This window comes from Aythya fuligula, chromosome 4, assembly GCF_009819795.1.
Source record: "Aythya fuligula isolate bAytFul2 chromosome 4, bAytFul2.pri, whole genome shotgun sequence".
NCBI classification, from domain to species: Eukaryota; Metazoa; Chordata; class Aves; order Anseriformes; family Anatidae; genus Aythya; species Aythya fuligula.
In genome coordinates this window covers 26,402,220-26,426,441 of record NC_045562.1, presented here as the reverse complement: position 1 = coordinate 26,426,441, position 24,222 = coordinate 26,402,220, and the positions used below count along the sequence as shown (strand labels likewise).

General features: G+C 39.9%; 1 protein-coding gene across 3 annotated transcripts in view; it reads left to right on the top strand.

Moving 5' to 3' along the window:
- PALLD (palladin, cytoskeletal associated protein) overlaps positions 1–24,222 on the top strand; it is a 149,499-nt gene that overhangs the window by 91,446 nt on the left and 33,831 nt on the right. For all 3 annotated transcript variants that reach the window (XM_032186775.1, XM_032186774.1, XM_032186776.1), the window contains one exon: positions 21,369–22,064. In XM_032186775.1, coding sequence (XP_032042666.1) covers positions 21,369–22,064 — 696 coding nt within the window. The remainder of the gene's footprint in view (positions 1–21,368; positions 22,065–24,222) is intronic.

Here is a 24,222-nt window from a genome sequence, read left to right as displayed (position 1 = left end):
GAGTGGCAGAGTTTGTGGAGTAATTTAACCATTCATATGTGTTTCATGGTTAGTTGGTAGAGGTTGCTGCAGCGTGTTGCATGAAGAACAGGGAGGTGATAAAAAGCAGTTTTATATTAAGGGCTTTTTGGAAGATGCAGGACACATGAGAAATTTGTGAAAAACATTTCCGTTGTCAGTGTGAGGAGCAGCTCAATGTTTTGGAGTTTTCCTTGAGAGCTCTTGGACCTATACATACAGGTGGGAATTAGCTGGCTGTCCAGTGAATTGCTGACCACATGATATTCCTGTTAGCTGGTATCAGGTCATCCATAGTCAAACCCAACTCATCCCTTTGCTGCTAGTTTCCTAGTCCAAAACAAAGGAAAAGGCAGCAAATATTTCCAGACAATTGTAATGTAGGCTAAAACTCCTGCAGAAAATTAGAGCAAGTGTTTGTTAAGCCACAACTTATTAAATGGTACTTGGTTGGTTCTGAAGGAGATACCTTCTGGGTTACAGCATATTTCTAGCCATTTTAAACTTTCACTCACCTGATAGTGGTACAGTTTTTCTTGAGGCCTTACTGTGTAAACTTTCTCAAGATTTCATTTATTTTTGGCTTGCAGTCGTCTTGTGTTAGTTTTGCAATGTGAAATTTGTACCTTAATCTAAAATTATTAATTCTTCTACGGTTCTGTGTACTGGGAAGAGTTGCTACCTTTGCTTTTCTGCAGCTCAGGCAGTCAAATTATTAGAGATCAGGAATAAAACTAGCGGTTCGGAGACTGTGAGCAAGACAAGATGCTAAATATGTTTAGTAGTACCTGAAACCTGAAGTATTATAAGCATTCATGGACCTTTGCAAGTTGCATGTCAGTGCCTTTTCCATAGCTGTATAGTGAAAGAAGTTATCCAGTGGGAGAACCGTCAGTTTTCCCTCTTAATGAATTAAGCTAAATACTATGAAATTTCCAAGTTTTTAGGAGAAAACTTGGCTATATGCCAACACTTCTCATTCAGAAGCCGGGCTGTGAGCAAATTCTACTGATGTTACGAGATCCTCTCGTACGTGAACATCTGACGTCTCTGCTGGTGCCTTGGCTATGTAGCACAAATGTGCTGTGGAGTGTAGCCCACAGTGCTGAGTCTCAAGGGCTGGTAGATGTTGAAACAAGACTGGAATGCCTCGTTTGTGCAGGTTTTGTTTGAGAGAAATCCCAAACACGTGAGCTGGAAGAGCTATGGCATGTGCTGATGGATTCCCCAGGCTACGTGGCTGGAGGGCCAGGCTGCAATATATGTGGTCAGATACACAAGAAATGTGGCGAGTGTGTGGCTTAGGAAAAACAAATGTAGCAATGTTAAGTTTTTGTTCCATAGATAATGAAGCTGTATCTTTGGTAGTTGAAGTGATTTTAGCTGGTTTGCCCTTAGAATCTCTTTTTTAATTTTTATTTTTTTTCCTCTCCCTTCTCTCCCCTTCATACAGAACAGTGCAAGTACAGAGAGTAAACGTGAGAAATGCTGTCTAGGTATCTTCCACAACATTGGTAGGATTTTGTGTATTCCAGTGCAAAGACACTTTGTCAAGAATAAAGAGAGTTTTCTGTTTTGTTCATAGCTAAAAACTTTAATTGAAGACAGCAGGAGTTCCACCATACCTTTCAATAAGAAGGTTTTTCTATTGCAATTTTTGAAGTCAATGATGCCATTCATCACTGTTGTTTAAATTATCTGGATTTATATGTCGTATGATAAGCGTTGCCTGTGATCTGAATATTTAAAACTTTTAAAAGACTCCAGTGTGACACCAGGGTCACGGAGTTAATATCTGCACGCTCTCTTGCATACAGTGACATCTTCCATGCATGAAAGTTTCCGTGTTTCCAGTGCTTACATCTGCTGCATTTAGAAGAAAAGGTAGTATATTTAGATTTTATGACGTCTTTTCTGGGAATAGAATGGAGATTGACTTATTTCAGTCATGCTATCAAATTCTAATCAGATATTTTTCATTTTCATCACTACTGATTGGACTGAATGGGGGATCTGGATATAAAACCTTTGCGTCTCCAGGTATCTCTGTGACATTTAGAGGCAAATCACTGGGATACTTAATTCACCTTAAAAATTATTCCCAATTATAATATACGTGGATGAACTCCTAAATGTAGATTTACAGATTTGTTTGAATGAATTGAAAGTCACACAAAAGTTACCTGCTTTGCAGAGCTTCCCGTTGCCATTGCTCCCATCAGTTTCAGTGGAATGTCTGTGTGCCTGAACAAACAGGTTACCTGTTTGAATTCCTGAACCCATTTACACAAGTTTGGAAAGCCATTGCAGCTTGTTTTTTCTGTGATAAAACATAAATGTAGTAGATATGAGTGTACATGCCCAGTTAGCATATCAGGTCCTCTTGTGGCTGCTATATATAGTAGGTAAACTTGCATAATAATAGTGTTGGATAGATGAGCAAAAGAAATGTGGTTGAATTTTTTCCATTACAGCTCATTTTGGCAGATGTTTTCTCTGTTTCCAAAATGACAATGCAACAGAGTACAATAGCTGAAACTTAACTGAGAATTACAACAGTTTATTTAGCAGGAACAGTGGCATCTAATCAGTAGGTTTTAGTGAAGTCTTATCATAACTTAGATGTGATTAATGTTAGATAAATATAGCTGTCAAAGCATTTCAAGTTGTGTTTTGAGTCTAACTTAATTCCTCTGCTTTCCCTTTTCGTGAAAAGTAGGCATAAGCTGGTAAAATGGTATTTTAGAAAATGAGCATTGGCTGATGCTAGTGATTCTGCATATAATTTTTAGAATAAAGAAAATTGAATTGTTTAGTAAGGATCCAATTAAATGACCAATAAAGGTACAGCAAAGATGCAACTGGTCAGGTGAATATTGTTATTATAACTTTGTCATTCAGACAGTTGAGTCTTAAGTTCATAGAATGGTTTGGGTTGGAAGGGACCTTAAAGCCCACCCAGTTCCAACCCCCTGCCATGGGCAGGGACACCTCCCACCAGCCCAGGTTGCCCAAAGCCCCATCCAGCCTGGCCTTGAGCACCTCCAGGGATGGGGCATCCGCAGCTTCTCTGGGCAACCTCTTCCAGTGCCTTGCCACCCTCTGAGTAAAGAATTTCTTTCTAATATCTAAATAAATCTACCCTTTTTTAGTTGAAAACCATTACTCCTTGTCCTGTCAACCAGGGCTGCTCTCAATTTGTTTTTTTTTGTTTGTTTGTTTGTTTGTATTAAAGACTTAATTGATTTTAGGGCAGTTGCATTACAAGTGATTGTGTGAATTAAAGATCTTGTTTGAATGCTGTCATTCAGAAGTGAAGTGGACTTGGAAGTTCATTCCTGTTCTTCGTGATTACATACTGAAGGTATGGCTTCACAAACCCGCTTTTGGGAGGGAATTCCTCATCAGCAGCGTGAGCCACGGGAGGTCTGGCTGTCAGCTGCTTGTTCCTGGACAGGCAGAACCCTATGTGTGGCTGCTCTTTAACCTGAAGCAGAGAACAGATTCACATTTCAAACAAACAAAAGCAATCAAGTGAAAACCAACCCACCCACTTCTCCTGTAAGGATTCCAAACCTTTGTGCCATCACTAATGGATTTGAAATGATGGAAAAGTACACAGGCATACTTGGGGATGTCTTTATGAGTAAAGGGGATTTAGTGCCCCTTGTATCTTAAGACCACTTGTTTCCTGAATGAGAGCAGTGGTATTCAATGTATTCTATTTTACATATATTTACTGCATACCTTTACTTGATCAGCTTTTTCTTTTTTGTGTCATTGATGTCAACACAGCAACATTTACTGCGAGTTTTCAAGGGCTGTATGCTGCTCAGCTGCCACTAAAGTCTCTAGGAACCACTCAGTGAATTCCTCTCAAATGTTTCTGGAAAATACAGAGGATAGAATGACGTACCCTGACTTTTTGTACTGTGGTAAATACATTTTTATGTGTGTGACAGTGCCTAAATAAATTATGCTCTCAATAAAATTCCATGCCAACAAATCCTGCATGCAGGCTTGAGGCGGGATTTGGATTATTGCTCAGCAATTGCACATTTGAAATACAATAGCTGGAATTTATGTTTACATTAATTACAGCATGAACATAAATTCCTCTGGGTGCTTTCATTCTTCGTATACGATGTTGTCTGCTAGACTTTATTGTTTGTGTTATATGCTGAGAGATGGAAACCATTCTCAGTAATGGCTGCAAACATTTGAGTGCAAGAACCATCGTTTCTCAGAAAATCCTTGTAGATCCAGGGGCTTTTACTCCATATTTATTTTTTTATTTTTATTGTGTACAATCAAGGAGAATTGTTGTTTGTGGTAAAATAGTCAACGTATAGATGGGAGGCAAAATCAGGCTGTTGGTAAATGAACATCATACAGTATTTTACATTAATTAACTAATTTCTTCAGAACAAAGTTGTACTAGAGATGAGGGATGGTATTGATGGTAGCATAAAATAGCTTCTCTTTTTCAGGATCACAGAGAATAAACAGTACATAAAATATGGGAGATGCTTGTAACTTTTCCTGACTTTGGACCAGGGAATGAGGCTTGCCTTTTTCACTTGCAGCTTTCTAAGGTTACTAGAGAAAATCCTGAGCCTGTTGAAGTAAAGTTGCAGGAATTAGAACTTGATTCCTTGCTTTTTACTAGAATTTCACACGCATCTTTTGTTGCCGTGCAGTTGGTGACAACTTAAAGGCGGTCTTCATTAGAGGTCCTCTTTTCAGCATTGCACCGAGAGCCCCAGCTGTATATTCTAGTCCTTTTCCAGCCAACTGCTGGCCTTATATGATGATCCTCGCTGAAGACTTTGTGGACACTTCTGAGTGTTTAAAGCAAGATGTTAAGTTGCAGAGAGGTTTCCTATTAAGGCAAAGTGATGTAATGTCCGTGGAACACCGCCAGCTTCTCTCCGCTTGTTTTATTTATATTAGCTGCATACCAGAGAAAATGCCCCCATAAAACATGAGTGCTCCTTGCTATATTTAGCCAAGCTAATTTACTAATACCAGGATATTATGTTTATATGCAATGGAAATAATTATAGAAAGATTTGGGGGCATCTTATTGAAATAAAACAGGTTGGACTTGGGAAAAGTAAATACCAAGTTTGCTGCTGGTGCATAGCAAGACTCTAGGGTGTCTTTTAGCATTTATATCTGCAGCATATGCATTTCTGTGCTGCAAAGCATTGCTTAACAATCAGCAACACAGTTGAATTAAAATGTTTAAAGAATTCAAAGTACAGAAAGGTTATTTACACTGATCCGAATCTTTTTTGTCTTAGCAGTGCAGATATCCTCACACTTAACCTATGTGACTAAAACCAATCCAGACATACACATTCCAGTCCGATCTTCTAGCCTGAAGTATCTGCATTCTTCTTCCTATGGAATATAGAGCAATACTGTGCTTTTTTGGTGATGTTTATTAAAACCACTCTGGCATATCTTGTGGTGATTACCTTACCTTCTTTGACTTTTCTTTAGCACTACTGAAGTCTCTTTTTTATTGAGGTAGGGTTTTTTGTTTTGTTTTGCCTGGTTTCTGTTCAAATCTTTGTTCTACAGCTGATGGTGCTGATAAATAATCACCAAATTTCTTCCTGCCTCCAACAATGTTACTTCATAATGCTGTTGAACAATTTGACCTTTTCTGTTAATTTTCCTCCTACATGGTGACCCTAGCTGGGTGTGGTGGTGTTGGAACTATGGATCCTCCCTGATACTAAGTCTGCCTGAAAGAGTATTCCCCAGCAAAAGTAGCTGAGTACATTTGTTAGCTGCTGAGAATAAATTAAATGTTAACCTTTGCGAGCGAGCCCATTGTGATTGTGGAACAGTGTGATGTATTGTGGGGTCTGCAGTTGACTCATGAGCTGTTAAGCTATGGACAAGGGAAAGAATTGTTGGATAGCGTTATTTTTATCTGCACCAGTGAGGGTGTGTTGGACATCTTGTATGTTTTCCGCCTGGATCTGATTCGCCTGTCTTCGTTTCCAAGCATGTGCTTTATTGAGATGACTTCTGAGGATGCTTCTTTTAAGAGGGTATTCATGCGTTCTGACATTTAGCATCTAATTTACACGCTCTGAACTGCACTCTGGAGGCTTCCCTGACTATCTGGGAGGCTGTACTACTCGTGTAAGTGAGATACCAAAGAAGGGATGAGAACATTCCCCTACATGTCTCCTTTCAACTAGAAGAATTAGAGCAATATGACAGCAAACTAAAGTGCTGCAAGGCCAGAAAGAAAAGGTAAATGATCTTCTAGGCCTATCACAAATCAAGAGTAATTCTTCTACACATCTGGAGCTTGTTTTGAAAATACAAAGCTATTTAATATATAGGGGATTTCAGAATGATTGCAAGATTCTGTTGCTATTTCCAAGAATGTGAATCTTTTCTCATTCATTCTGAATGATTCATTAGGGAAGTAGATCATGCTGTTAAATAATCATGAGAAAAAATTTTGAGTCAACTAAGGGTCAAAAAACATTTCCTGCAATTATGAAGTATGTTAATCAAGCCGGACCTTTTGCCTCACAGATTCCACTTAATTTCAAATATCAGATTTTGAACATAAGACAAACTTAAACAAAACAATAAGCCTTGGATCATGAGATGCCATTTCTAGTATTGGGCTCTTGAGGACAAAAGTTCTCCCTTGTGTAGAAGATCAGACATAACTAATGTGTGAAGTATTGCCTGGACTGTGTACAGCAAGAATTGTGTGCTATCAATTCTTGCTTAGCAAAGTTTATTTCTCCATTTTTAAAGCTAAGGCCTTGCAGATTGGTTATTATTCAAGTAACTTTAATATTGAAGTCTTGAAATCCATTTGGAAAACTGCAGTCTCTGAAGGTTTATGAAATGACCTAAAAATGTGCAGCTTCAGACAACATTGCCTTTAGGGCGTGAGAATGCAATTAATGTGGTAAGTCAAAGTGCAAGGGCTCATTAGAGTCTTGGCATGCAGAAGAGGATGACTGTAGGGAACTGCACTTCTGTTCTTCCAAACAACAATACTGAGCAGCTCAGTCTTTCTGCAGAGCTGGGTACCCACTCTTCATGATACACTGCACAACTGGTTAGAGACCTTAAAATCTTTGCCTTATTTTTAATATTGCCCAATGTGGCAAAAACTGCAATACTTCAGTATGCTGTCTGGTCTCTCTGGCCTGTGATGATTCCTCATTCTACAAAGAATTACCATATGGCATACGAGGTGAAGTACAGTGTGAAGTCACAGGCCTACTGTCTTACACCTAGGTAGCACTTCTGGAGGTTGCAGAAGGGTGGTGAAGAAGTGGTGGTAGCCCAAGAGAAGAGGCAGGGAGACAGATGAGAAGACTGTAACTAGAGAAAGGGAGGTCAGTGAGCAGAAAAAGTTAAGGCAGACCAGCCCTATACTGAGATCCAAGTGCTGAGAGAACAGAGGATTGCGTGGAATCTCGGAGTTCGTGCAGGAAGAACATTATGAGCCACGCTGATGCTAACTGTGCTGCTACCAAGTTTGGTGTTGTCAAAATTCCTCTCTTTGAAGTAACTTACTCCAAAATTACATTTTCATTATGGAGCTGTAGGTTGTTTATTAAAGCATAGAGAAAATAAAAATCTCAGCTACTTGTGAGGTAGGGCCCAAGCTGTGATATTTAAAGAGGAAAAGACTCATGTATGTAGTGTTGACTTCAGTAAGAAAGATGTGTATTACTACTTTTACATGTTTGCAGAATCAAAGCACCATTTTTTTTCTTATTCCATTTTAACTCACTGATTTACCAGTAGTTTCCAGATATAATCTAAGAACTCTAGTTACATTAAGGAAACAAAACAAATAATTGTGCACACTGAAAATATTATGCTACTAAATATTCAATGTAAAAACCCTTTTTGGCAAGGGTAAAACATAAAATTATGGTGATCAAGGTAAAATAGATTGATTTTCACTCTAGGAATTGACGAACCTTTTTATCAATTTTTCAATTTTTCAATTTATCAATTGAAAATTTGATAAATTTTTCTCATGATCCATTTCTGAGTATTTGTTTTAACATAAAACTCAAGGCGTATTTAATAAATATGGGACACTCAATCAGACAAGCTGTGCATCTAGGCCAGTATTTCTCCCTGAGTGATCAGTTCTGGTCTAAGAAGGTGCAAGAGTGATCAGAATAACGAGTCCATAGAGAGAATCATCCTTCACACTTGTGAGACATATTGGGGTTAAACCTTGAAGAATACGTAGTACCTAGCTTTTCTTAGTACCTAGCTTTTTACATACTACCCTGTGATCAAACTGAAGATGAACAAGACACGTTTGTTGCATCTTGGAGGTTTTTACTGCAGAACAGATGAAGGAGTGGAACTAATTGAATTCTGGAGGTCATCTGCAGGCAAACAAATAGTAGAATTTGTAGTGTGGTGTATAGAGTAGTAAAATCAATGTCTAGGATACATTGACTCTGAATGTGTAAATACTACATAGTATGCATTGTACCCTATTTTAAAATATACTATGCATCAGTATTTTTATACACTTAGACTTTTTTTTTTTTTTTTCAAGAAAACCAATAAATTAAATGCAGAGATTGATTAGAGAAACACGTATTTGACCTTCCAGAAATGGAGACTTACACAAAATGTAAAGCCAGAGCCTAGCCTGTTGTGGTCAGCATACTTGCTTTTAAATGCCTTCTAGATTGCGTGACTTAGATTGATACCTCATGCTAGTTTGTACATCTGCTATATAGCTATATGTGTCAGCTATATGGCTATATGTCAGCTACATATATATAGCTGACCTGCCATTCAGCATCGCTAACGTAGTATTTGGCCACAATAGATGTTTATTACCACACAGTTTACCTGTACAATTCCTTCTTTTGTATGGAATTATGTAATGCACAGCTTACTTCAGGGAAGAAGTCCATGCTGCATAAGCCTTCCATAAACAATGTTACTTGATAAACTGAGAAATGATTTGCCTCTGATATGAATCTTCTTTATGGAATGTATTCTCACTCAAATGCTCAAAAGCAATTACGTGCCCTGTCATTTATCTGTAAAGTATTCCTTTTAAGCATTTTACCAGAATACGCTGTACAGCTAGCAGTTGAAGAAGAAATTAAATTTGCACTGTAAAATCAATTAATATATTTACCAGGAAAATATTACTTAAAACTTTAAAAATTACTTATTACTTAAACCAGCACAAGAAGTTAATTCAACTTGAGCATCTGTGTCCAAATGTGTGTTATTTCAAGATGGTCACTCTGCTTTGTGATAATAGATAAAGGGAGTAATCCTGGTCAGGTCTGCTCAATCTGGTTAGGAGCAGAGGAAATTCGGAATATTTTAAAATAGATTTTAACTGCAGTGGCATCTGTGTACTGTGCAAGGTCTTTGCTCAGTAATTCTGCTGGTAGGTGTTTGCTTTTTGTTTTGTAACAAGCAGTGAGGAAGTTACAGTGAGGTGCAGAGCTCAGTCAAGGAGTAAGCCTGCAAGTCTACTTTCTCATTAGGATTTGCTGAAGACATCTTAATTAAGTTTATCAAGCAATTGTAATAAGCACCAGGTGATTTTGCAACTTTTTGGGACTTGGCATTTTTTAAATCTCTATTATAGACTGGGGAAAATGCCTCTAAAAATGAACAGAATACCTCACACCCCTGAAAGGGCACATCTGGACAGGTAAGAGTGACAGCACCCTGTACACTGTATTTTATTTTCAAAGGTAATCCATCGAGTTGGCTGAATATCCATATCTTAAAAGATTGCTCCTGCTGCAAAATAGGTCAGAGAAGTGTTCATCAGGCAAGTATCACTGAAGCTGATGCAAGTTGCTGATAGGAATAAAAAAAAGGTGATAAACCAAAAAGATGTTTTTAGTCTACAGTAGCAGATGGAAGTTATGCATGCTGTTGTAGCCAAGACTACAAAGAGTTCTGTCTTCCAACTGCTACAGCTGTCCTAAGGTCCATCTTGCCACACTTGCAAGTGTTTTCATTTTGCTGAGATACCCTGTTGCTGCTCGTTTGCCAGTCTGGGCTGGCGTTTTCCTTCTCTGTGACTGCTGCGGCCCACAAGGAATCTGTTGGGCATGAATAGACTGAGCAGTTGCCAACTCCTCACGGAAATGTTTGTGTGCAAACACTGAGGACACTTGCGGTATTTTTTATATATTTTTTTCCCAATAAAGTGAATAATTCACTTAACCAAGGCTTTGCATTTCAACTGGCCTGTTTGTGGAAGACAGGTCAGGCAGGTTGTCCGTGCCTGAACAAGCTCGTAGCTCCAGCAGGAGCCGAGCAGCTAGGTAAGGTGTGAGGCCAGCAACCTGGTGCCTGTTTCAGGTGCCAGAGAATGATGGCAGTGGAAGTCTGCTGTTTCTAGAGTTAGTGGATGGGATATCCTTCACCAGGGCTTTTAAAAAGGCTGTCTAAGAAGGCACCTGTGAGGAAACATTCTTGCAATAGATGTCCAAATGTCTCTAGATGATACCAATCCCTAACACAGCAGTAAATTCAGATTCACTGGGAGGTGTGCAGCATGTCAAATGACTACACGATTGTTCATCCTTTTAAGTATATCCTTGTTTTTTGTTTTTTTTTTTTTTTTTTTCGTTGCCATAACTTTCATTAAGATTAGCAACCTAGGTTGCATGACAGGGACATAGAGCCCTTCCCTGGGTCTTGCATAAGAAATGACTGCATTAGGATTACATTGATTGACTAAATGAAGCAGAAGTTGTGAGTAATATTGTAGAGTTATTGTGGACCAGGCTGAATGATTATCGCTGTCTTCAGCACTTGTTACTTCTGCCATAAAAGCCGGTGTGTGTTGGTTATGGGTTATTTCTGTGCATATGGAAGGAACTGAGCAAGAACGGTATAACAGCAGAACTTTGTGATATGAAGATGGTGCTGACACCCAAAAGGCCTTATATTGTCATGGTGGGAGAATCTCAAAATTACATATTTATTTCACATTAAAAACATACCAGTTTTTATGCATTGCTTTTTCTTTCCAATGGTTCCTCTATATGTGGTATTTTACGGGTGCAATACCTTCAGTGAATTCCAGTAAAACAGAATACTGATGCATCAGCTGCTCGTGTCTGAGATGTACATGAAGCAGTGACCTGCTCGCATGTCAGAACTGTTTTTCTTTGTGAATACAAAATAGCTGGGAAAAGGCCCTGGAATGTAGGCTGTAAAATGACCTTTATTTCTTCAAGTAGTTTTAAAGTGTAGTTTTCATTTTTCCAAAGACACAATTGACAGCGTGTGTGTGCTCTTGTAATATCACACATCTTTTTTTTTTTTTTCCTACCTTTTTTCTTTCCTTTTTTTTTCTTTTAAAAAACATGCTCTTTCTGACTCCCCAAAGTAGCTATTTTAATACTACGGACCAGTTGTCTTTCCGTGGAACCCAAGGAACAGATAATTGACAGGTATTGAAAGGATGGAGGTTCAGTTTTGAACCTGCTGTAACTTGGGGCTGGGCATAAAAAGAAACTAACTTCCCAACTTTGGTGGCCAATACTCATAATTTGTAAAGTATCTTGTTAATCAAAAGTATAAAAAATAAAAATAAAAAAAAAGAATGTGCTGTGCAGCACTGAAAAAATGTATCGTACTGCATCTAGAAGAGGAGGAATGGCTGTCAGTCTTCTTCAGTTCATTTCGAGTTTTAGGCTGCTGCAGTTTTTGAAAGCTGAAGTTTATGTTATTTTTTGCATACTTGCTTTGGATATATCCCAGCAAGCACGGAATGTAACCTTCCATGTGGTCTGGCACAATTAGAGCCAGAGACCTGTTTGTGCATTCGCAGGCTAATTCGTTGCTGCATTTCAAGTCATGATTTCCTACAGTTTGGGTAAACTGAGCTGCAATCTGGGACTTGTGCTGCTATTAATCCCTCATTACTAATTTATGTCTTAATAACAGACTTTCTGCTTCCTTTACCAGACCAATTCTTGTGGTGTAACCCTAACGCAGATATGAAGTTTAGCTTTCTTACTGAAGCTGTATTGTGTCTTTATGACTTTTTGGAACAATAAGTGTGCACAAGAGCACAATTTCCTCTCTTTCTGTACCCAGGGTAAATGCGTTATCTTACTGGTGCATGTTTTGAAAAATGTCCCTGCAGTGTTACAGAGATATGGAAAAGGTTCCTGTCTCCAGAAGAATTGCTTGGAGCCGCCTTGTGTTCACTAACTACTGGCAGTATCCCTGCTGTTAGTTTCCTTAGTACAGAAATTACCTTGATGTCTTTGACAGATAATCAAACAATAATGGAAAATGGGCACAGCTACAACTGCCACTTGTTAGGATAGACAGGCTTTTAACAGCCAAATTACAGCAGGATTTCCTTAAAGGTGAGTTCACAAACAATGCAGGCATGATGCAGACATTTTACATTTATCGTCTGCATGTACAAAGCTTCTCCAATGAAAAGTCAGGCTTAGTTTCAGAGAATGCTCATAAATGGTACCTGTGTCAGCCCTAAAACCAGGCTGATCATCCTCAGAGTACATTAGGGTACAGTGAAATAAGATAACTATAAACACTGCTGTATAGTGACATGAAACAAGGAAAAATTCCAGTTCTTGTGAATCTGCATTGTCAATTTGTTAAGCTTTGAAGGGTAAGCAATAAAAATGTTAAAAGGTTGCAGCTGCTGGAGATGGTTCCTAGTTACAGCTCTCTAGATATTCAGCACAAAGATTAAATTGTAATAACATCTCTGCAGCCTCCCTGAAATCTCTCATCGTAGACAAAAAGTATCTTGGCATGTTTGCAGGGCAGGGCCCAAACTGGTGCTGTTTTTGGTTTTCCTCCTCTCCCCTTCCTCTGGCCTTCCTCAGTTTTTGTTTTAACAGGTATTTCCACTCTTATATAAATGTGAACCCTTGCAGGTTGTAAAACAGTCTGTGTTTGTTTCTCATATTTATAAGGGATCAGCATCAAGGAGCTTAATGCTTGGGTAAATATATTTGTATAAGACAGCATGAGGGCTGCCTGTGTCCTGAACGCCTGGCAGGTGTTGTTTTTTGTTTATTTTTGTTGTTTAAAAAAGCACTTTTAACATTTCTGAAGTCGAATAAGTATTCAGTGGACACAGTTGCAGTTGGAATTACCTTTGTATTCTGAGTATTTCTTTTCAGTGCAGCTGTTAATTCATTCGCTACTAGCTTAGGTTGATATTTTCGTTTTTAATAACTCTCAATCATTGATATATCTGGTGGAAAAGTTTATATTAGCAATTTTATCAGGGAAAAAATCCAGATATTAATAACTATTGTCAAATTTTGCATGAGCCTCCCCAAAGCATTCAGTGCATTTCAATCTCCAAAACAGTAATCATCAGAAGTTTAGCAAATCATTCACTTCCAACAGTACCATTTATACCAGTAAGGCACAAAATGTGGTTGTAGAAAACAAGTTAATCGGTGTGTTCAAGAGGTGGCTTAACCTGGTGAGTCTGCCATGCCACCTGCCGAGCAGCCACAGATGCAGAAGCCCTGGGAGCACGATGTAGGAAGGGAACCACAGCGGCTCCCAGCACTTCCAGTTCTCCGTTTCTTCACTGCCTGCCAGCTGCCCAGCTGGGCTGCCAAGGAGCTTGAGTGGCCTAACTGCATCTTAGAGCGTTCTCATGCTAATAAATCATAATGGAAAGTATTCCGTCCTAGATTTTATAAATATCTATATCTATATATATGTATACCCCTCGAATACTGTGTTCAGTTTGGGGCCCCTCGCTACACGAAGGACATGGAGGTGCTGGAGCACGTCCAGAGACGGGCAGCGAAGCTGATGAAGGGTCTGGAGCACAAGTCTTATGAGGACTGGCTGAGGGAACTGGGGTTGTTTAGCCGAGAGAAAAGGAGGCTGAGGGAAGACCCCATGGTAATGTACAATTACCTTAAAGCAGTCTATAAGAAGATGGGGATTGGGCTCTTCTCCCAAGCACCAAGTGGTAAGACGGGGGGTCTTAAGTTGTACCAGGGGGAGTTAGGTTGAAAATTAGGAGAAATTCCTTCACTGAAAGGGTTGTACAACATTGGAACAGGCTGCCCAGGAAAATGGTGGAGTCAGCATCCCTGGAGGTCCTCAAGAAACGTGTAGATGTAGAATTTAGTGTCATGGTTTAGTGGTGGACTTGGCAGCGCTAGGTTAAAGGTTGGACTAGCTGATCTTAGAGGTCACTTCCAACCTGAACGATTCTGTGAGTCTGTGATACCTACATACATGAAGAAATATATCTGAACGTAGATGTTGAGTGGCATGGAAGTCAGTGGTACCTGAGAACAGCTTTGCCTCTCGATACAGCGTGATGGTGTCTTAAAGAAGCAAGCACACAGACTGATGCTCTTGTAGAGCTCTGGCACAATTATGTGACGCTTGAGTTAGAAGCTACACGTAGAGCTTCATTGGAATGTAGGTTTCGTGGAGATGAGCAGTTGTTATTCCAAAATACAACGTTTTTCTGGCATTAGTTTCAAATCTTAATTTAGAAAACTAGCTCAAGCTATTAAAGTTGTGGTTAATTCTGATTATTTTCATTCAAAGTCTCCCTGTACTTTCAGAGGTATGTCTAGTGTATTTCTGTTGAACTGCACCATCTGCTCCTCAAAGGGCAGGTTACTGGAAGGACATGAAGGGGTCAGTCTGCTTTCACTCAAAGTGAGCCCATTGTTCTCCCATACGTGATATGTAGGAACCTTTCTTTCAAACAAAAATTACTTTTCTTCATCTGCTTTTCATTTGCCCCTTTCTTTTGTGAAGATGATGAGGGAGGACCAAGGAGGGCCCAAATCAGGAAATATAAAAAGTTATAATATAGAGAAAATGTGTTTAGCCTTGGTTCTTTACCTGTGGTGGTTGGTTTCAATCTATTTCACATACTGTGTTGTAAAACACTGAAGAAACATGGATGCACTTTGTGGTAGACACTACCTGGAGAGAGTTCACTGTGTGCAGGGCTGATTGCTGTCAGGGCCTGGGCAGCAGGCACCACCCTGGGAGAAACCTTCCCCCAAGACAGGCAGTCTGGGTGGGAGTGGCTTTCTTAAGAGTTTTTGCATTTAAAAGGTACAGGGAGCAGGTTGTACCTCTGGATCACTTTGGATGCCAGGACTGGGTGGAACAAGCAGCATCAAGCCGCTGTTCTCTAGCAGTAGCATGAACCGCGGGCTTAGTGAGAAGGCCAAAGCCAGCACCACCAAGTTCAGTCAGCTCAGTTCAGCTGCTTGCCATTATCTTTCCTTAGCACAGACAGCACTGTCCACCTAGGCAGAGAAAAACCTCTTGCTTCAAGATATAAAAAACCATACAGATCTGTAAGGAGCTGATGGTTGCACTGCAAACACTAGGCTGCTTCCCAGAGGACGTTTTGGGCTTTTTTCCTCCAAGAATCATAATGTTTTTCACATACACAGAGATGTAAGACAATCATAAAGCTGGTACATATCCTCATACTGGGAACCTGGGAATAAGCCTGCTGGAGACCTTGCAATATGAAGGATTCCTTCCACCCTGAAAATGTCATCTGCTGTCATGTACTCTGCAACCCACTGGTCAGTTCCTCCTGAGCCTTTTTCAGAGATACTCAACCATCTCTGCCTATCTCTTGCACCTCCCCTGTTTCATAGCTCTACATCCAAGCCCTTGGCCTGGCCTTGGATTACAGTTCCCAATAGTGGTTGTTGCCTGTTAAGTTCTCAAAGGACAGCTCTATTAATTGTAAAAATAACGTGGTAGAAAAAGGTATCAGGAAGAAAACAAAAATTAAAATGGGTTAAAAAGACAAATCCACCTATTGTATTCCAACCAAGTGCATACCTCAGAATATGAATCCTCGAGTAACTGTTACCCTTAAAATATGCCATCTTTACCAGCATCATCAGAGAATATTCTGATATCTGTTTGCTCTTCTTCCATGCAATCAGTGTTTTGCTTTTGAAAACACAGTATTCTGTAGTGAACCACCAAAAAAATGAATGTGTCTAGTCTTCCCTTTGAGTGTCTGTTTTCAAACGTGAATATTTAGCTCACTCCTTTCATTGTTTAGCACTTAGTTTTTTGACTTAGCTGTGAAGAATTAAAAAAGAAGGGGGACACAGAGCCAGACTGCTGCCGTGGAATAAAAGAGGACTGGAAATGAAGCAAGGTGCAGTGGGCAGGCACTGACAAGTGACGCTTGCCCCTTCCACTTCTGTCAGAGCGTGGTCCCCTCAGCAGTCATCATCTCCCTGCACATGGCAAACCTTTCACTGGCACCAAGAGCGAGCATGATTTGCCAGTGCTGTGACCCAAGTGAGAGCATGGCCAGTTTCTGCTTCTGGCAGTCTGTTAACGCTAACCTTGAGGCATTTTTGCATAAGGTTAATGCTGGCAGTGAACGTCATATACGTGATCTGGCAGCTGGGGAGAATGGCACATCGGAGAGAGCAGTGCTAAGGGACTGTTTCTTCAGGATACTGTTGTCACTGTGGATTGTGACCCTACAGTGCCAAATCTCTAGGAAGCACGGCCTTTACAGACAGTACTGTTCAAAAACATTCTTACATGTATCTGCACCACTGTGAGCAATAGTTTAAATGAATTTTTAATACGACATTTTTTCCTGTGGTGAGCTTAAAGTCCAGCCAGCCAGAACTTCTATTTGCATTAGCAGGTAGAGCACTTTGCCACATGGCACCTGTGGGTCAGTAATAACAATGTTAGCAGTGAGCTGCTAGCAGTAGATATCCAGGTGTCTAATAACAGGATCATAAAGTTCATATAACTCATTTGACTATGGAAGCTAAGGTCCAGTTGGAAAAGTGACTTGCAGGATCAAATCAACTCAGGCCTCCTTATTTTTACTCTCTCTCCTTGGTCTGAAATATTTCCTTTCTAGTGCTAATTTGTAGTGTACTGCAGATTTTAAATTGGAGCCTAGCTTCCTACAATTAAAAAAAAAAATAGATCTTACTTTTTATGATACCTGATGCTCCTTGCTCTTTTGTCTTTGCTGCTGCAGTTGTGTTGGCTTTGAGGAAACGCATAAATCACTGACAGCAGTAGCAAGCCTCCTGCCGTGCTTGGAGGTTGCTGTGAATATTGTTGACACAATAAGAGGAGACTCACTGCCTTCTCTAATGGCAAGGGAAATTCTGACTTTCCTGATGGATTTTATATTCTAGTTTTCAATTCCCTAAAATTTAGCAAGCGTGAATTTCCACGAAGTTAGCCAATTGATGAATTAAAAAAATATTAGTTGCTGTATCTTCGTTTAGTTGTTAGTTTCTAAGAGAAGTTAGAGAGGAAAACGAGGTTACAGAAATACTTGGGAAAGTGTAATGTTGCATCTTGCAAGTCATCTTCACGGTAAGTAGAGGCAGTATGGAAATACCCCAAATTGATTCTAGGTATTCAATATTTAGTATCATAAAGAAAAGGAAGACTGACACTGTGTAGACAAGCACTGCTCCAAGAGTATCTTCATTTACTGTCATGTCTTGTTGCACCAGATGTTGCTAGTGATGCACACACAAATCCTCGTTCTTAACTGCTGAACAAATTGGATCATTCTCAGTCACCAACTTCTTTTCACAGTTAGAAATCTATAGTAAGTGGAAAACAAAGTGACACAAGCATATAAGTGAAGGTGCAAGGGCTGTGCCTTCCCATTCTAGGAGCTGATAAGAAAAGATTAAGTGTTGTGAACAGTAAATCTATACATGTTTGGACCGTGAATCATAACTGCATAAATGCTATTTTTCCTTCTGTTGCAACTAGTGTCTGCTTCAGCTAAAATATTACTACTCTACTTTTTGCATTTCTTTAACTGTTTTAAAACATCTGTTAGAATGTCTGAAATGTCGTATGAAAATCTTGGGTAAGAATACTTGGTACTGAAGAAAGTATTCACAGCTATGGAAGCAGGCCTCTTAACAATATTTATCTACTGCTTGGTCTGCTTTGCCGTGACTTCCTGAAAGTTCTCGGTATTTGCTTTACCCTAGTTAGGATTTTTTGTTATTTTCTTCTGCCATTAACTGATCAAATTTTACAAAAAAAAAAAAAATAAATAAAATAAATTAACTGCTCATTCTTATGTTGTTATAATTACTTGGTAAAATTGAAAGATCCACATGAGAAAATGAGTTTTATTCACTGTTGTTTAAACAAGCTTGGTGTGTTCCCTTAGAGCATGTGTGCCCTTTAAAACACTTGGATTACAAAACATATTTTAGCTAATTGGAAAGAGGATGTAATTACAATTAAACTAATTTTTCCTGTAATCTCATCCAAAACTGAGCTTTTTTTTTTTTTTTTTTTTTTTTAAATTATCTTTGTTTCACTACTGATGAGGGCAACACAACAGACAGATTGCATTGCACAGTGTTGACTGCTGGGACGCTTTATACCCATGGCACAGCAGAGTTTCAGTGACTGACCTGTGCAAAGCTTCCCCTGCTGTTAGTGTCATTGCAAGGTGACACTTGTGAATTGATTAATCTCTTTTTTCTCTTTTCTTTTTTTTTTTTTCCTTCTTCATAGTGACACATCCCTAGGGTACATCTGCTCAAGAAATTAATAAGCACAGGGCAGCATCTGCTGTTAAAGAGTAGCTTCTGAGGTGGAGAACATCCCTTTACAAACAAGGATCATGTGTTTCTACAGGAAAACTTGCTTTAAGATCTTTTTTTTTTTTTTTGCTACATGGATTGATGTGATAACGCTTATGTCTGCATGTTATTTTTGAAGCAGATTTGCGCCTGCTTTGTCTGGACCCTAAGCCGATAGAAGGCTTTGCAAATGGAATTAGTGTTGTCCCGAGCTAATAAACCCTGACTCACAGACACGCATATTCTTGTGGCCTCAAGTTGAGCTTAGTGTGAGAGCAGAGGAACCTCATGTTTGCCTGCCGACCTTTTGTAGTCATACTCTGGATCTGGTCTTTGCTGCTGCCCGGATTGGTACAGCAGCGCTTCGGTGGCAGGCGCTGTAGTAGTGTGCTTACTTACCATTGACAGGGCCATAGATGGTCATTTGTGTTGTGCTGTTGGCTGGGCACGCAGCCATGTGACTTGGCAATGAAAATAAAAAAAGTCCCAAGACAAGACACTCTGACTTGCTTTTAGCATATGTTGGGTAAACAGGAGCGTTGGAGACAGCTAGCTTTTTTCTATATTCAACACAGCGTTTACAATACTAAATTTCCCTCTTTTTTTTTTTTTTTTTTTTAAACCTTAACCTCTCTGTAATGAATAAAAAAATTATGGGGGGTGGGAGTGTTATGATGGAAGAGAAAGTATTTTAAAATAATTTTAGAGGCATTGGACAGTAGGTCTGCAAAGAGTCAGACTAAAGAAACAGCAGGAGCTGAAAGTAGCAGTGTTACAGGACTTTCCTCAATCAGAGGTGACACCAAGTATTTCTGTCATCAGCCAAGAGAATCAAATGATGATGGGAACTGAAAGAAAAAACACTATTGCTTTAGCCCACGTAGGGAAAGGAGGTTCTTACATAGTTCTGTAAAAACTGGAGACTAAGGTCCCACCCATGCCCCGTGGAGTGATGGATTTCGAGTTGGCTATTGTCAAAAAATGAAGTATAAAAGTCTGCAATTGAACTGCGTTTGTACTGACATCGTTGACTCAATTAAAAAGAATCAGAAAAGTTTTATCTCCTTTTAAGTACTGAAATATGTATTGTTGGTGAGGTAACTTCTGTAGCTAGATGATTTATCTTTAGTCCAAGAAAGTGGTAAAAAGCAACTGTTAAAGGACTGTTTTTTCAGTTTTCTGTCCCAAACAACCTTACTCCCCTGTTTTATCTAGAATATCTCCTTTGGCCTAAGATCATAAGCAGAATTATTGTCAGAAGACATTTTCTGGGAAATGTGGATGGTTGGAATATCAAAATTAATCTTAGAATGGAAAATATGATAGTAGCATTTCCAATGTTGTTGCTACCAACAACAGTATACTGTTGTGCTAGAATCATACATTCATATGCCATGCATTAAGCAGACAGCTTCTAAAATTTCTGCTTAAAAGACCTAAATTATACATAAACAATGACACACTTGTATATAATAAAGTATTTATGTATGAAATACACAGAAAAGGTATATGTGCACATGCTGAAGCTTCGTAGACATCTGGAGTATTGAGATAAAGTTATGCTTTCCAGCTGGAATGTGACAGGTTTTAAGCAAGTCAGTCTGATGAATTTTAAGTTGAGAGACCACACAGTTAAACTTGATCTCCGTTTTCATAGGGCCCTTACTTACAGTGCACTCCTGTTTGTTCAGCAGAACAGCAGTTAGAAGAGACTGCTGCAGTGTCTTTAAACCAAGAGACAGGAGCACTATAAAGGAGCAGTGAATAGAAAGGTCACAATGTCATTCAAACTAATGTTTTGTGGTCGGAAAGTCAATGCATGCTCTCGTTTGCTTCATTGCTGAACATAATGCCTTTTTTGTCTTAATTAACAATTTTGGATGCTTCTGTGTGTGTTTTTTTTTATTATTATTATTATTATTCTTTACAGTTCTGCTAGAGAATGTCTGCATTTTTAAAGGAAAGTCTCATTTCCATTTGAGCTGATAGTATTGCAATTAGGAAATCCTTAGGGCTGTAGTCAGTACCTATTAAGATACACCTCAGAACATACAATTAAGAACAAAACCTGAAAAAAAAAGAAGTAAAAAAGTGGGGCTAGATACGTATGGAAGCTCAGTTCACCATCTCCTTAGGTTACATTTTTTTCCTGGAAATGTTCTTTGCCCATCTACAGGTACATGGATGGTTCTAACAAAGAAGTTAGCTCATTTTCTCCAAGTAGCTCATTAAAAGTGTGGCAGTAATTAGGCTTGTCTGATCTGCACAAGTAGGCTACAGCGAAAATCAAAGCTGAAGCTGTCACTGGGTAAATATGTGAGGCGTATTATGGGAACTTGGCCATCAAATGAAATAGGCAAGAAATGAAATGAAACTTCTAAGATCATCAACATTACTTGCATTAACTGGATCGCTCTTTTAAAATATGCTAAATGTTTTCAAATTGTCTTATAGTGTACCATTTTTAAGCAGTGAAAGTTTTGTTGACTTCTGTTTTACACACACTTCCCCCTTTTTGAACTGAAAAAAAAGGACTTTTGTAACAGTGTTTTAGCTCTGAAAAAATAGGGGTATTCAAGATATGCAAATGCTTTGAACTTTCCCTGGCTTCTGACTCTCCTAGACCACAGCTGAGTGGAATTTTTACCTCCTCGCAGCCAGCACTGCATGTCTGATCATCTTTTTGTCTATTTTTCCTTCCTACAGGGATCCTATAAAAATACAGCAGCTGCAGAACCAAATTCGTCTGGAGCAAGAAAGTGGCCAGTGGTATCGTCACCAGCAGCAACCTGAGCACCATCAGCACCCTCCCTCATCTCCTTCCTTTCCTCCTCCCCCCTCCTTCCAGGAGCTTGAGTCCAGCCAGTCTGTTATTTCTCCTGTGCCAATGAGTATTCTCAACTCTCATACTTCCCCAACCATGCAGTCTTCCAGCTCCTTCAACTACGCTCGACCTAAGCAGTTCATTGCTGCTCAGAACATCAGCCCTGCTTCAGGTTACGTGACTCCTTCTTCAGGATCATCTACATCCAGCCTGCCTTCTCCTATGTCTCCAACTGCTTCCCAGAAACAGTTTGGGAGAGTGCCTGTTCCGCCTTTCTCTCAGCAGTTTGCTCCAGAAGGGGAGTACGGATGGTCTCCTTCTTCTCCATCCCCTCCTCCCCCGCCTCCGCCTGTCTTTAGTCCAAGCGCAACATATCCGGCGTGTGATTCCTTTCCACTTCCACCTCCTCCACCTCCTCCTCTTCCTTCACTTTCTTCACCTTCCCACAGCCTGTCTCCAACTCCCAGATTTCCTAATTCCGGCCAGTCTCCAGCAGCTTTTCTCAGCTCCATGCTGCCATCCCAGCCACCACCCATTTCTGTCAACGCATTAGGCCTCCCGAAAGGAGTGACACCTCCGTAAGTATTAGCTAATGAGCTCCTTGAGTTTGACTGTACTGAAGATTGTACTGAAGATTATTGTACTTGCTTCATTTTATACTTTTCTAGGGCCCCTTGCTGTTACCTGCAAGCTGAGAGAGAGATGTTAATTGTTTGCAAATGGCTCTGTGCTGGAGATTAGATACGGTTTTCTAACTATCACAGAAAAGAGATTCTGAAGGAGTATTACAGTAGGAGTAACAGAGGAAAATCTAAGGTTTTACACTGGAGTTGATGAATTTGTGAAAGCAGCAGCAAAAGGTTCTGCGTGCCCAGAAAAGTGGAAGGAGATCCAAGAAAACCCTTCCCATGACCCAGCTCTCTTAAAGTCACGTATTCAGTGATATTCGTGATCTATGTTCCCATTGCATCAGTGCATAGAGAAAGTAAAGGGAGCATTTTTCAAAAGTCCCTATAGCTTTGCAATACTTGAAGTATAAGGTATTAAAGCGTGCATCTGACAACAAAGTGGTCATAATGATGTATTGACTCTTGCCTAGGGTTTTTGTTTTGTTGTTTGTTTGTTTGTTTTTTCCTTCTTTCCCCTAAGGAAGTTTGGAAAAGGGTTTAGGGGGGGATTTTGAAAAGAAGTGCATAAAAGCAAACAGAACCCCTCCTCCTAACAACTCCACATACTTGTTTTCCCCTTTTGTCTTCCTTAAAGGCCAAAATAGTATTTTGGAGCATGTCAGCTCCCGTCATAGATCAGTTTGTCTTTCCACTGGCACTAGATTCTCATTCCATCCTTAGAGAACAAAGAGACATGCTGAAGAACAAAAATGAGAATAGCTGTATCCAAGGCTTATTTATAACTTTGTCTAGAAGTTTGTCTAAACATATCTACAGTATCTAGGTGACTTGCTCAGTTACATACCGTTGTGGTGGGAACTTCTGTTATTTCAGTCCAAGATATGCAAAGGAAGAGAAGGAGGAAGGTGGACAGATATCAGAGTAATAAATCATATCTATGCTTTAATAAGCATTTCTTTATCTTGATTTCTGTCATATGGCTCATTATGGAATCTGGCCATAAAACAGAATTGGGAGAAAAATGAATAAATAGTACAGTTTGCTCTTGCACTCGTAATAGTTATGATTTTCTGTCTTACTGTGTCCTTTGCACTGGCTGAGTTTCTCTGCTGAAAGTTGCACGATTGATTTACTGACAGCTTGGCAGGGAAGCACAGCCACAGAAAGCCCGAAATTGCCCCTGATTTGACACATAGCTGCATAGCTTTGTGGGCACGTGCTGTTGTGCTGCTTAGGGCAATCCACTGTAGGCAACCATGAGGACTGGGTTCTTTTTTGATTTCCTTTCTGTGTGCTGTGGTGGTGACAGCAACAGCTCAGGCCTCCACTGTGTTCCAGTAATGTGGAGAGCAGCTTCTCTATGCTTCTCTTCTGTCCTTCTCTATAGGAAGGACATCAAGGTGCTGGAGTTTGCCCAAAGAAGGGCAATGAAGCTGGTGAAGGGACTAGAGAACAAGTCTTATGTGGAGCAGCTGAGGGAACTGGGGTTGTTTAGCCTAGAGAAAAGGAGGCTGAGGGGAGACCTTGTCTTGTTGTACAAGTACCTTTAAGGAGTCTATAACAAGATGGGGATTGGGCTCTTCTCCAAGCACCAAGTGATAAGACAAGGAGAAGTGGTCTCAGGTTGCTCCAGGGAAGGTTTTGGTTGGGTAATAGGAGAAATTTCTTCACTGAAAGGGTTGTACAACATTGGAACAGGCTGCTCAGGGAAGTGGTGGAGTCACCATCCCTGGAGGTCTTCAAGAAATGTGTAGATGTAGAATTTAGCACCATGGTTCAGTGGTGGACTTGGCAGTGCTAGGTTAAAGGTTGGACTAACTGATATTAGAGGTCATTTCCAACCTGAACCGATTCTATGATTCTTTCCCTATTATGCTACATTCAGGCGTATGTTTTTACTTGAGGCATTCAGCTGTGCGCCTCATTTCCTTTTATCTTTGGACACAGAGGCTGCACTCTGCAAGGATGCTTCCCCAAAACTAGCAGCTACCAGCCTGGGTGTGCGTGTGACAGGGTGTGCATGTGTCTCTCCCCCCAAGACAAGACAGCAGCCTCAGGTTCACAGCTGGGCCCGATAAGGTGGTTGAGGCTGTTTGGCCTGCCATTC